Source organism: Hemitrygon akajei, chromosome 5, assembly GCF_048418815.1.
Source record: "Hemitrygon akajei chromosome 5, sHemAka1.3, whole genome shotgun sequence".
Lineage (NCBI taxonomy): Eukaryota > Metazoa > Chordata > Chondrichthyes > Myliobatiformes > Dasyatidae > Hemitrygon > Hemitrygon akajei.
This window is the reverse complement of record NC_133128.1, coordinates 65,230,466-65,244,479: the sequence shown is the minus strand read 5'-3', so window position 1 is coordinate 65,244,479 and position 14,014 is coordinate 65,230,466. Positions and strand designations below refer to the sequence as shown.

General features: G+C 42.6%; 2 protein-coding genes across 3 annotated transcripts in view; one reads left to right on the top strand and one right to left on the bottom strand.

Moving 5' to 3' along the window:
- The window catches only part of LOC140727833 (glycerol kinase), a 133,703-nt gene extending 131,773 nt beyond the window's left edge, over window positions 1-1,930 (bottom strand). For both annotated transcript variants that reach the window (XM_073045636.1, XM_073045637.1), the window contains exon 1: window positions 1,796-1,930. In XM_073045636.1, the coding sequence (XP_072901737.1) occupies window positions 1,796-1,849 (54 nt within the window). In that variant the 5' untranslated portion in view covers window positions 1,850-1,930. The remainder of the gene's footprint in view (window positions 1-1,795) is intronic.
- A 5,239-nt stretch (window positions 1,931-7,169) lies between these two features.
- The window catches only part of LOC140727832 (TLR adapter interacting with SLC15A4 on the lysosome-like), a 41,645-nt gene continuing 34,800 nt past the window's right edge, over window positions 7,170-14,014 (top strand). The window contains exon 1 of the mRNA XM_073045634.1: window positions 7,170-7,299. The gene's annotated coding sequence lies outside the window, so the exon portion shown is untranslated. The remainder of the gene's footprint in view (window positions 7,300-14,014) is intronic.

The following is a 14,014-nucleotide window of genomic DNA, read 5'->3' as shown; positions in this document are numbered from 1 at the left end:
CCCCATGCTCTACTCACTTCATTGTGAAGCTAAGTACAGCTCCAATGCCATATTTAAGTTTAACACACCAACAAATCAGGTTGTACGGAGCCACAACACCCTCTCACTCAATGTCAGCAAGACCAAGGAAATGATTATTGACTGGAGGTCCATGAGCCAGTCGTTATCAGGAGGGACCAGAGGTGGAGAGAGTGAGCAACTTTAAATTCCTCGGTGTCATCTTTTCAGAGGATCTGTCCTGGGTGCAGCTGCAAGCGCCATTACGAAGAGAATAAGGCAGCACCTGCACTTTCTCAGACGTTAGCGTACTTTCATAATGTCATCTAAAACTTAGACAAACTTCTAAAGATGTGTAGTGGAGAATACAACCCATCCAAGGATGTCAGGACAGACGTACTATTTGCAACCCAACTCGTTGGATAGCTGTCAGCAACAATCTGTACAGAACATCTTGCGAAATATATGTGTGACAGCTTGCACGGAGAGGTCGGATCGGGAGCGGATTATTTTCCAGTCGATGAAACACGTACGAGCTACAGTTGGTCAGTTCTGCAAAGCTACACCACGCACATAATTATGAAAAAATATGCTTTAAAATCTTTAATATCTACCGGCTGCAAATGCCGATTACAATGCGTTCTTGTGAATGCCCTTCCATGATCAACGGTAACGTGCAAAAATCAAACTACTGAAGGAACTCAGCAAGTCAGGCAGAAACCATGGAGAGAAATCTACAGCCTAAATGAAGGATCTGGAATCGAAACAGACTGTTAGCTCGACACCTGTTTGCACCCCCCCCCCCCACCACCAGCAGAATCAAAAATCTGCACACCAATCTCAGCATTGTGCAAATGTCCTAGGCACCCTATATTTTTATCTGGTTTCAACTCTTATGGCCTCCAGAGCCCTGGAGGCTGTCCGCGATAACCTGGAGACAAGCAAGCGAGACAGGACTGAAACAACCTACTAATTGATTTTCTTATAAAACTGCACGACAGTGTATTGATACGATAAATGATAGTTTAAAATGCAAACGGTGGTCACACTAAATATTGAATTTAGTTTAAAAAAAAACTCTTTACTGTATACTTGATATTTAGAAACATGTTTAGAAAATTTAACATTTAGAAACATAGAAAACCTACAATACCGCGTAATACAGGCCCTTCGGTCCACAAAGCTGTGCCGAACATGTCCTTGCCTTAGAACTACCTAGGCTTACCCATAGCCCTCTATTTTTCTAAGCTCCATATACCTATTCAGGAGTCTCTTAAAAGACCCTATCGCATCCGCTGGCACCACCACTGCCAGCAGCTCATTCCACGTACTCACCACCCCCGCATAACTTACCCCCGACGTCTCCTCTGTACCTACTTACAAGTACCTTAAAACTGCCCTCTCGTGCTAGCTATTTCAGCCCTGGGAAAAAGCCTCTGGCTATCCAGATGATCGATGCCTCTTGTTTCATTATTTTTGAAAGCATCTTCACTTTACAGATGTCCAAGACATTCGCACAATACTGCAGTTTATTCAGATTGTTAGTTCCAACATAACAAACTGCCAAATGTAACAATATGGTATGGTATAATGTTTCACTCTCGCTGGCGGTGGCATACGAGACATGACACTTTCTGGGCACTTGCAAATCTTGGATTTGCACACCAAGAGAAGTTGCACTGAATACGACCTGATAGCAGCAACCTGCATACACCATGGCGGAACTGCCCTGCAAGCAAGGCGAGCCAAACCCGCAGGCTGCCCTCGGCGCTGGAGTGAGGTGATGCTGTGTACTCACCATGAACCGAGTGGAGCTAGTGCCTTGATCAACTGCGCCCACCAAGACCCCCATGCTGGCTGGCTGACCCCCGCCGCTGCCCGGGAAGTCACACAAGCACCCCGTCGCCCCAGCGACCGGCTTTATGACACGCTCACGTCGCGCTGAATGTGACGTCATGGCCTCACCCCGAGCGCGGCAGCCAATTGAAATGAAGGCGTCGGCGGTCCCATGTGGAGGCGGGGTCAATGAGCGAGGAGACAATGGGACGGCTGCCGCAAGCTGATTGGCTGCGCCCGCCGGCCTCGTCCTCAGGTACAGTACTCCCTCTGGCTGGAACAATACATGCTGGGATAGCGAATTTAATCATCAATGTCTTCCTACATCTTATTATGGTCTACTTGTGCTATGGGGCAGGAGCAGGTCATCTGAGAACCTTATGTGCTGCGGAAGTGTAAGACCAATACCCTTTACATGCATCAGATTATGATTGTTTCCAATGATTTACCGCTCGGCCCTTTACACTGCTGCTGTCTTTGTTTGGGGAAACAACCAAACAGATAATGATTGGTAATGTCTGTTCAGCCCCACAAGGTCCCTCTGACTATGTGGTACCAACCACGGGAGGGGGATGACCGTGACCATCCACAGTACAAAAAATGGAGAGGAGCTCTTATCAAGGATAGGGTGCCCAGCTGCCCCAGTTGGTAATAATACTATGAAAAACTTTAGAACTGTGATAGACAAAATTTACTTAATCCAATTCACCAGTATCACGTCTCATCTATTTTCACATAAGCCACAGCCTGACAAGAGATTGAAAAGCTTTCCAAAAAAGGATCTAGTGCTTTCCCGGCATATCTGATGAATAAACTCTTCTTGGGCTTCCAGCTGGGTACAGGTATCAATTTTAACTGACATTTTGATGACAAGCTCTGCCGCCTTAATCAGGGATGATGCCTGGGCATGGTCTGGTCCAGTGGTATTTATACCCCCATTGTCCATCCCTCCTGATTGGTTAGTCCTCATCCAATCAGGTATCCACTGTCCCACATTGTTTACAATCGAATTCCAGTTCTTAACTCGAGCGAGACCTTCGTCTTTGTTAAGATGATTTTCCCCTTAGTTTTATTTCAATGGCTCCTTTCACCAGGCAATCCCAAAATCCATTGACATGGCACAGTAGAACAGTGTTCTGTCACCACTGATTTCTTTGAGTAGCTCAAACGGAAACACCTCCTGTGCTCGTTGATGTGGATTTCAACTGTGTATCTTGTCTGGCTGATATACACTGCTCTGCATTCACAAGGAATCCTGTGAATTCCAGCCATTCTGAGTCCCAGGTCATCTTTGACCCGCCAGTCTGTAGGAAGGTTGTGTGTAATTGTCTTATTTCCTTGTGGATCTGAAATAGTTTTCACACAGTTAACCAAAGAAGAAGGAACAACATTCCTACAGAATGGCTACAAGGTGAAGGAAATCAATCGGCTCCTTGAAAGGGCTGATGGAAAACCCAGGAAATCTAACAATGAGGCTACTGCCTGTCTTCCCTATATTTTTACGGTTTCTGTGGAAATGCTGGATTAATACTATCCACAAACCCATAAGATGCTCTAATCACAGCTTTTGTGAGTCAAAAATAACCTGGGGCTCAGGATAGCTGACACTTACAGGATTCCCTGTGAATGTGGAGCAGCGTATATCGGCCATATATCGGCACAGTGGAAACCTGCATTAGTTTGGGTTACCTGGAGAAATTGGCAGTAACAGAACATTGCATTTGCAATGGCTATAGGATTGACTTTGACGATACAAAACCACTGTGCTGTGTCCATGGCTTTTGGGACCTCCTGGTGAAGGAAGCCATTGAAATAAAACTGGAGGAAAAGAATTTTAACAAAGGCGAATGACTCGCTCTAAATAAGAACTGGAATTTGATTGTAAACAAGGTGGGACAACAGAACACGAGGAAATCTGCAGATGCTGGAAATTCAAGCAACGCACACAAAATGCTGGTGGAACGCAGCAGGTCAGGAAGCATCTATAGGGAGAAGCACTGTCAACGTTTCGGGCCGAGACCCTTCATCAGGACTGGACAACAGACACCTGGTTGGATGAGAACTACCCAATCAGGAGGGACAGACAACGAGATAAATACCACCAGACTAAATATGCCGAGGCATCATCCCTGATGATGACAGATTTTGTCATCGAAATTTTGGTTAAAATCGATACCTGTACATGGCTGGAAGCCTGAGGAAAGTTTATTCAACAAACTTTCTGGCTCTGTGGCCACAGAACTATTCCTTTAATCAAAGTATTCACCTAGATAAATTCGTCACACTCCAAGAAGATTGCTCAAGACAGCATCAAGCACTGCAGATGATCTACTTCAAACTTTGCAATAGTCCATTAATTGTCAGATTGTGGAGACTCTTCAAATGTCCCTGACTTTCCATTGTATATAATGATATGCAACTCATAATCTTAACCAAGTGATCCACCACAATCCAATCTCAATGCAGCTATGCCACCATGTATCTTTTCAATCTTCCCTATTCCAATATTGCACCTCAGATCCAACAAGTCCTCCATATAATTGGAACTAATCTACAGGACGAATGGAAAACTGTTCAAAATTCTTCAGTTCTATTCCAAAGCCAAGATCCCTCTAACCAACAAGTTGCATTGCTGTGCACTTGGAGATTGAAGTCACCCAACAGTTCTACAGCATAACGAGAGCCCTTTCACTTTAGGACAACATTCAAGCACCATTTACACTAATCTTGCACCAATCTTAATTTTATTCTCGCCATGCTCTCACCAGTTGTCCTTAAATTTAAAACTCACACATTACAGCAATTTACAGTGTCAATTAACTTACCAGCCTGCATATCCCTTGCCACCTGTGTGATATGCTCAAGGTTTGGAGATCAACTTGCGCTAGTTACCAAAAACCTAAAAGATATCTAAATGACAAATGATTAGATAAAATTACCAAAACAATTCTTGAAATCTGATCATTTGAAATTATTAAATTTACATGTTATCTATAATTTGGTGTTGTTGGAAGAGGAGGTGGAGGTGCTCTTCAAGCTTATTTTGAGCTTCACTGAATTAGTGTAGGATGCTAACATCAGAATGGGAATGAAGCAGAGAATAAACAGAGAAAATCTGCAGATGCTGAAAATCCAGAGCAACACACACAAGATGCTGGAGGAACTCAACAGGCCAGGCAGCATCTATGGAAAAGAGTATAGTCGATGTTTCAGACCGAGACCCTTTGGCAGGACTGGAGAAAAAAAAGCTGAGGAGTGATTTAAAAGGTGGGGGGAGGGGAGAGAGAAACACAAGGCGATAGGTGAAATCAGGAGGGGGAGGGATGAAGTGAAGAGCTTGGAAGTTGATTGGTGAAAGAGATACAGAGATGGAGAAGGAGTCCAATAGAAGAGGACAGAAGGCCATGGAAGAAAGAAAAGGGAGGACAATCAGAGGGAGGTGATGGGCAGGCAAGAAGATACAGTGAGAGGGGGAAAAATACAAACATTTGTAGATGGGGAATAGTGAAGGGGGGAGCGTGGCATTACCAGAAGTTCGAGAAATCAATATTCATGCCATCAGGTTGGAGACTACCCAGACAGAATATAAGATGTTGTTCCTCCAACCTGAGTGTGGCCTCATCACGACAGTGGAGGAGGCCATGGCTAGACATATAAGAATGGGAATGGGAAATGGAATTAAAATCCACAAACCCGCTTGTCAGGTAGACCCATTGTTTCAGCTTGTTCCTGCCCCACTGAACTTATATCTACATACCTCGACTCTTGTTTTATTCCCCCTAGTTCAGTCGCTTCTTACCTACATCCATGATATTTCACATGCTCTGGATCTTTTCAATGATTTCAGGTTCCCTGGTTCCCATCATCTTATTTTTATGATGGATGTCAATTCGCTATACACCTCCATCCCCCACCAGGAAGGTCTAAAAGCTCTCCGTTTCTTTCTGGACATTAGACCCAACGAGTTCCCCTCCACCACCACTCTCCTCTGCCTAGCGGAACTTGTCCTCACTCTAAATAATTTCTCCTTTGGCTCCTCCCACTTCCTTCAAACAAAAGGTGTGGCCAAGGCATTCACATGGGTCCCAGCTATGCCTACCTGTTTATCGGCTACGGGGAACGGTTTATGTTCCAAGCTTAAACTGGTGAACGTCCTGCACTCCTCCTATGCTACATCAACGACTGCATTGGTGTTGCTTCCTGCACCCGGCGACTTCATCTACTTTGCCTCCAACTTTCACCATGCCCTCAAATTTACCTGGTCCATTTCTGACACTTGCCTCCCCTTTCATGATCTCAGTGAAACAATACATCTAATAACTCAATACAAAATTAAGAAATGCATCAAGAAAATATAGATGAATTAGCAAAAGAGGTGGATAGGAAAATATTTCAGTGATCAGATAAAAAAGGAAGTTGAGAAAAAGGCTCAATATAAAAATGGAATCTAGTGAATAATTTACAAGATGCTAATATTCATCTGAGTTTCTTGAACCTAAAGAATGGTGTGTATTTTGAGTAATCAGCCAAGATATTTCAACATTTATCCAATAAATGCAATAAAATAATTTAGTTCAGTATGGGAGCCATGCCACATGGTCCACAGTGATTTAAAGAGATTCTCACCAGGTACAATAGATATAGACAGCAAACATTGGCAATATTCCCTCTAATTTGTACTGACCAGTGTGCACAAAAATCTTGAGCTGTACAATTTTTTGCCCAGTGACAGTAACATGTGTGCAGTGAATAATTTCTTCAATAAAAATAGTATAAATAAGTTAGTTCGAAAATCTATAGACAAAGCATCGCAAACTCCATGTTGTCAACACTGCATCGGAAACTGGAAAAGGAAATATGATTATGTATGTTCGTGAAATATACGTTACATACCAATGAGGTAGAGGGTGACAACCTTTTGCGCGCATTTTAAACTCCTTTGTGTGCTAGTAGCAAAAGATGTGTGCTCATGCAGACCTCGGGGAACATTGAACATTGACCTCACCATTGACACATACTGTACGTATCATGAATGAATAAATGGTACAAATTCTAACTCAAAGCATTATGGAATAAGAAACCTAAGCATTCTTCACTCAAGTTGTATCACTCATTGTTGCCACTTTCATATCATATTTGTACAACCGAGACGTTGGTTGAAAAGTACTGTATCATAGAAATGTTGCAAGTCACAAGTGCGTTTGTGTGTGTGAGTGTGTTGGGAGGGTGGTGTGATATTATAAAATGTTGCTTTCTGGCATTTATCCCAGCATATTCATTTATTGTGCAGCCAAACATCTTTGCATTAGATCTCAGAACAGAGCAACAAGAAGACTGGTGCCTCACGTTCAATAAAGCTGCTTTTAGTTGAGATGCTTGCAGTGACAATGTTCATTTGCAGGCTTGTTTCATGTAGACCTGCAGAAACCTTCGGAGAGAAACAGAAATACTCAGCAGGCACAACTGGTAAGTTTAAATTTGAAGAGTACATGCTAGATCTCTATTGGTTGGAATTTTTCAAGCCAATCCTTAATGGCAAAAAAGGATTTAAACTGCTGGAATTTGACAATTGCTTCCTATTTTCTCATGAAAACATTCATAAAGGTTAATTAATTTACAGCAAATGACATTCTGATCAAAGAAAACGTTCTTCTAGTTCATATCCTCCATTCAGATGGTTAATGTCATTTCCAATATGAACCTTTAGGGGCACCCTACCAAAAGTAAACACAATCAATAATGATGATTTATATGAAAGCTTTCCCTTTAACCACTTTTGCAGAACTTGATTTACTATGACCACTTAATTGTCTTCTCTGGGCCCCAGCAGACAAGGAATGGCTATTAAGGATAAGCATGTTTTAAAAAGATAGCAAAAGGAATGAGGGAGAGAGGTAGGCAGGAGTGATATTGTGTGCTACTGGCTAAACAATAATGGCTGGCACTTGCTCCCCAGCTGGAGTCACAAGGTAGCAACATTGCACTCACCCTTAGCAGATAGTTCATGAGTTTGACTACTTGCTACACGCATCCATGGGACACTGGGAACCTTATACAGGCCATCACTGGTAACAAACAGATTTAGTTTTCAAAGATGATAAAAGTTAATTTTTGTCTGTGTCAGGAAATGCATAAAAATCACGATATGATAATCATCCCTCTATGGTATTGGAATGAATGACATAAAAACACAAACAACTGTTAACAAAGAAGAATTGCTTAAAGTAGGGAGAGAGAGCGAAGGGGAGAGGTAGAAATTAGTTCTGTTGTCCATAGGAATGAGCATACGATGTACAGACAATGGATTTTATAACTTATAGAAACCTGTTTGGGATATTACTATGGTGAGGCTGATGCAGATGCAAAACAAACTTGGTACTATGAGGTCATGTCTATTGGTATGCCTTCCAAGATGGCGGCGCGATGCAGCTTGCAGCAGCCACTCCAGAGCTGATTATCTGCTATTGTGAAGTGGGGTGCCGTGCGCAATCATAATCGATTGAAAATGGACGTGGGAGCACAGAGAAACATCGGGAAATCTCCAGGAAGACCCTCTTCATTGCTGCTGCTGCTGTGAGTTCCGGGAGTCTGCTGGGAAGAACAGGCCCCCAGTCCTCGGGGTCGCATTGCTAATGGCCGTTGGCGGGGCTGTCTTAATACGCTCGGCAGAGGATGGTGCTCGGAGAAGCTGTGCCAGAGGGGATGGTCGTCGGCTTGGAGGTTCGATGGACTCTGAGTCCGCTGTGGTCAGGTCACTTTCAGTGTGTGCTGTGTCTGCGAGGCTGAGTCAGGCAGCGCCGTGGAAGTCCATAGCGGGGGTATTCCCTTCTGCCGCCAGCGTGGGATGGCAAGTCTGTCGGGACCCTGTGGAAACTGTGTGGTGGTTTCTTTTGAACATAGTCTTTTAACATCTTTGGACTATTCTTACTGTGCCCATGGTCTGTTTTTTTTTAAATCAATTATGCTATTGTTTGCACTGTTGTGACTATATGTTGAAATTATGTGGTTTTGTGCAGGTCTTGTAGCTTTAGTTTTTGGTCTTGTTTTGTCTGGTGGATTTGGAGCTCCTTTCCAGGGAACGCGCTAAGACGGTAGCGCGATATTAATATGCAGCAGCCTCTCCGGACTCTGGATTGGGGATTGCCAAACGTTATGTGGATTTTCTGGTGTAGTCTGTTTTGTTATATGCTTTTGTGATATCATTCTGGAGGGACGTTGTCTCATTTTTTAACTGTATTGCATTTGTGGTTTCTAAATGACAAATAAACTGAATCTGAATCTGATGTCTATTAGTGTGATTGCAGGAACACACGGAATCTATTTCTATGAACATAAGAACATAAGAAATAGGAGAAGGAGTAGGCCATCCTGCCCATCGAGCCTGCCCCGCCATTCAATAAGAACATGACTGATCTGTCCGTAAACTCAGCTCCATCTATCTGCCTTTTCCCCATAACCCTTAATTCCCTTACTATGTAAAACCCTATCTAACTGTTTCTTAAATATATTTAGTGAGGTAGCCTCAACTGCTTCATTGGGCAGAGAATTCTACAGATTCACCACTCTCTGGGAAAAACAGTTTCTCCTCATCTCCGTCCTAAATCTTCTCCCCTGAATCTTGAGGCAATGTCCCCTAGTTCTAGTCTCACCAACCAATGGAAACAACTATCCTAATTCTAAATTATCTATCCCTTAAAAAATTTTGTATGTTTCTATAAGATCTCCTCTCATTCTGAACTCCAGAGAGTATAATCCCAGGCAACTCAATCCCTCCTCATAGGTTAACCCCTTCATCCCTGGAATCAACTTGGTGAACTTTCTCTGCACTGCCTCCAAAGCCAGTATATCCTTCCTCAAGTATGGAGATCAGAACTGCACGCAGTACTCCAGGTGTGGCCTCACCAGTACCCTGTGTAGTTGCAGCATGACCTCCCTGCTCTTGAATTCAATCCCTCTCGCAATGAAGGCCAACATTCCGTTTGCCTTCTTAATAATCTGTTGTACCTGCAAACCAACATTTTGCGATTCATGAACAAGTACCCCCAAGTCCCTCTGCACAAAAGCATGCTGCAATATTTCACCATTTAAATAATAATCTGCTCTTCTTTTATTCCTTCCAAAGTGGATGATCTCACATTTATCAACATTGTATTCCATCTGCCAGACCTTGGCCCACTCACTTAACCTATCTATATCCCTCTGCAGACTCTCCACATCCTCGGTACAATTTGCTTTTCCACTCAGTTTAGTGTCATCAGCAAATTTTGATACACTACACTCAGTCCCCTCTTCCAAATCATCAATGTAAATGGTAAACAGCTGCGGGTCCAGCACCGACCCCTGCAGCACCCCACTCACCATTGACTGACAATTGGAGAAACACCCATTTATACCAACTCTCTGCCTTCTGTTGGTTAACCAATCCACTATCCATGCCAATACACTTACTCCGACTCCATGCATCCGTATCTTATTTATAAGTCTCTTGTGCAGCACCTTATCAAACTCCTTCTGGAAATCCAAGTATACGACATCCACCTGTTCCCCTCTATCCACTGCATCATTATGTCCTCAAAGAACTCCAGTAAGTTTGTCAAACAAGACCTGCCCTTTCTGAATCCATGCTGCATCTGTCTAATGGAACCACTCCTTTCTAAATGTTTCGCTATTTCTTCCTTAATGACAGCTTCAAGCATTTTCCTGACCACAGACGTTAAGATAACTGGCGTAGAGTCGCCTGTCTTTTGCCCACATCCTTTTTTTAAAAAAGTGGCATGACATTTGCTGTCTTCCAATGCGCTGGGACCTGCCCAGAGTCTAGAGGCTTTGATAAGTGATTACCAACACCTCTACTATAACCTCTGCCAATTCCTTCAGCACCCTGGGACGCATCCCATCGGGACCAGGGGACTTATCTATCTTCAGGCCCTCTAGTTTGCTCATCACTATCTCTTTAGTGATAGTGATTTTATCAAAGTCCTCACCTCTCATTTCGTCCATAACATCCTTCTTTGGTATAATAGAAGTGTCCTCCACCGTGAAGACCAATACAAAATAGTCGTTCAATGCCTCGGCCATTTCCTTATCCCCCAATATCAATTTCCCCTTCTCGTCTTCCAGGGGACCTATGTTGACTTTAGCCACCCTCTTCCACTTTATATATTTATAAAAACTTTTGCTATCTGTTTTTATATTTTGTGCTAATTTACTTTCATACTTTATCTTTCCTTATTTCTTGTTTAGTTGTTCTCTTTTGCTTTTTAAAGTTTTCCCAATCCTTCAGTCTCCCACTACTCTTTGCGGCTTTGTACACTTTTCATTTGATACTGTCTTTTATTTCCTTAGTTCTCCAAGGCTGGCTCTCCCCACACTTACTGTCCTTACTTTTGACTGGAATATACTTTTGTTCAGCACTGTGAAAAATCTCTTTGAAAGTATTCCATTGTTCAACTGTCCTACCAAATAGCCGGTGCTCACAATCCACATCAGCCAACTCCTCCCTCATCCTGTTGTAATCTCCCTTGTTCAAGCATAATACACTAGTTTTAGATCTAACTATTTCACCCTCTATCTGAATGTGAAATTCAATCATACTATGATCACTCTTTCCAAGAGGATCCCTGACTACAAGATCGTTAACCTTACCTGTCTCATTGCACAGGACTAGATCTAAGATCGTATTTTCCCTTGTAGGTTCGCTAACACACTGCTCAAGAAAGCCATCACGGATATATTCTATGAAGTCCTCCTCAAGACTTCCTTGACCAACCTGATTCACTCAACCAATGTGGAAGTTAAAATCCCCCATGACAACTGCCGTTCCGTTCTTACAAGCCTCAGTTATTTCTTGGTTAATCGCCAATACCACTGCAATATTTTTATTAGGTGGCCTATAGACAACACTCACTAGTGATTTTTTTCCCTTTACTATTCTTAATCTCTACCCAGATGGACTTAACATTCTGCTCCGTAGATCTTATATTGTCTCTCACAATTGCCCTGATCTCATCCTTAATCAAGAGCGCCACCCCACCTCCTCTGCCTCCCTGCCTATCTTTCTGTATTACCTGATACCCTTGGATATTTAATTCCCAGTCACCTCCACCTGGTAACCAGGCTTCTGTAATGGCCACTAAATCATATGCCATGGTACTGATCTGTGCCACAAGTTCACTAACTTGTTTCTACTACGGGCATTTAGATAAAGTGCTCTTGCTGGAGATTGTGACGAAGGCCACCACTGTGTTCTGCTGGTGATGGGCTCTCTTTGAGAGGACTTAGTGACTTTGAGCTCCATAGAGAGAACAGTGAAGACCTAAGAATGTGGTTATAGGTTACCCTACAGATTTTTTGCACAGTTCTCCCATTAGAGACCTTGAAAAGTTGTCAGTGAATATTTTGCTCATTGGACAGCTCCAAATGTAAAGCTGTGTGTCAGAAGACATTTTGGGAATAACCTCTTCAGCAATGGGCATATCTTTATTTTTGTCCTGATGTTTGTAACCCTCCCAACTGGCCAGATGCTTCCCTCTTGAAGCCTCAGGTTGTGACACTCTTTGGATGAACTACCCAAAGCTAAATGCTGCAAACAATTTGACCTGTTTTGTGCACTTTGTGCTCTAGATATTTAAGCAATGAGTTCAGAAGCTGCCCAGTTAGGTCTCTCATTGCTTGCAAAGTGTCCCTTTATATCTCAAGCAAATTTAACACAGGCAATTGCAAACTGACACATTTTGGAAAGTTGAATCAGACTTGAACAAAGTAGGGCCTTTGGAGTACAAGTACATAGTTAACTGAAAATGGGTACACTAGTAAACAGAATGTAGAGGAAGTCATTAGCTTGCTTGTCTTCATCAGCCGGGATAGAGCTTAAGAGTTGGGATGTCATGTCATAGTTTTACAAAAAGTTGGTTAGCCAACAGTGGAAATATTGTGTGCAGGTTTCATTTCCATGTGATAGGAAGGATATGGTTAAACCTGAGAGAGTGCAGAAAAGATTCACAGTGATGTAATCTGGACTGGAGGGCTTAAGTGATATGGAGATATTGGGTAAGCTGGGTTAGTGTTTCCTGGAATAGAGGAGGATGTGGTGATGTGATAGAAGAATCTAAAATTATAAAGCATAGACAGTGTTTGTTTCTCATGGTTCAGATTCTAAAACTAGGTGTCATGGGTTTAAGATGGTTGAAAGATATTGAAAGGAGATGGGTAAATGTTTCACACAAAGAGTAGAGAGTATTTGGGATGATCTATCAGAAGACGTGGTGGAGTATGGATCTTGACAATAAATTGAATGAGCAGAGCATAGAGCAATATGGAATTCATGCCAGCAAGTGGGATTTGTATTGGTATTATGAATGACGTGGATCTGTTTCTATACTGTACCAGCAGCCATTGTATAGAGAGTTCCAATTTAGGTTGAAATCAGCTGAACAGACATTGCACATTGATTGACATCACTAGGACCTGACCCTGGGAAACATTAACTGTACCAACATAGATGATGCCTGGAAGAGCCTGGTTCAACTTCATGCATCACTGCTCCCTCTGGTGAACTAAAATACAGACAGCACTAATCTTCCAATACAGACATAACTTAACTGCTGTTCAGTGTGATTCATGATGGATGTATTTTCACCCAGAGGCATCACACTGACACAATTATGCTCCAGGAAAGTTTTAGGTTTCCTATCTCTGGGGAGGTGGGGGGGGGGGGGGGGGTGCAGGTTTGTAGTGGTGAAATGTTAACCAATCCAAGTTCTTGGCTTAAACTGGCTGTTGCATTGTTTTACTCTGTAGAAATAAATATTTTTGTTTTAAGGTTATTAATTGTTCAAGCGAGAATTTGATAGAAAATTCTTACTCCCCAAAGTTTACGCTGAAACTAATATGTAAATTCTGTCCCTCAGCGTTCAAACCCTCACTGCCTGTGCAGTTCCAACCTGCTGAATCCACATTCCATGCTCCACTGCTCCCTCTGGTGGACTAAAATATTGACAGCATTAATATTCTGATAACTTCATGGAAGTGTTCAATGGGATTCACCCTTGGTCTTCAGAGCTGTTGGCAGCTGCATTTCTCACTCCACTTTAAAAACCTGGGCTCATTGAACATCATTTTCTCCTTAGGCAAGGTAAAGGATGACTTACTATAATCCAGAAAGCTCTTTCATTTATTGAAC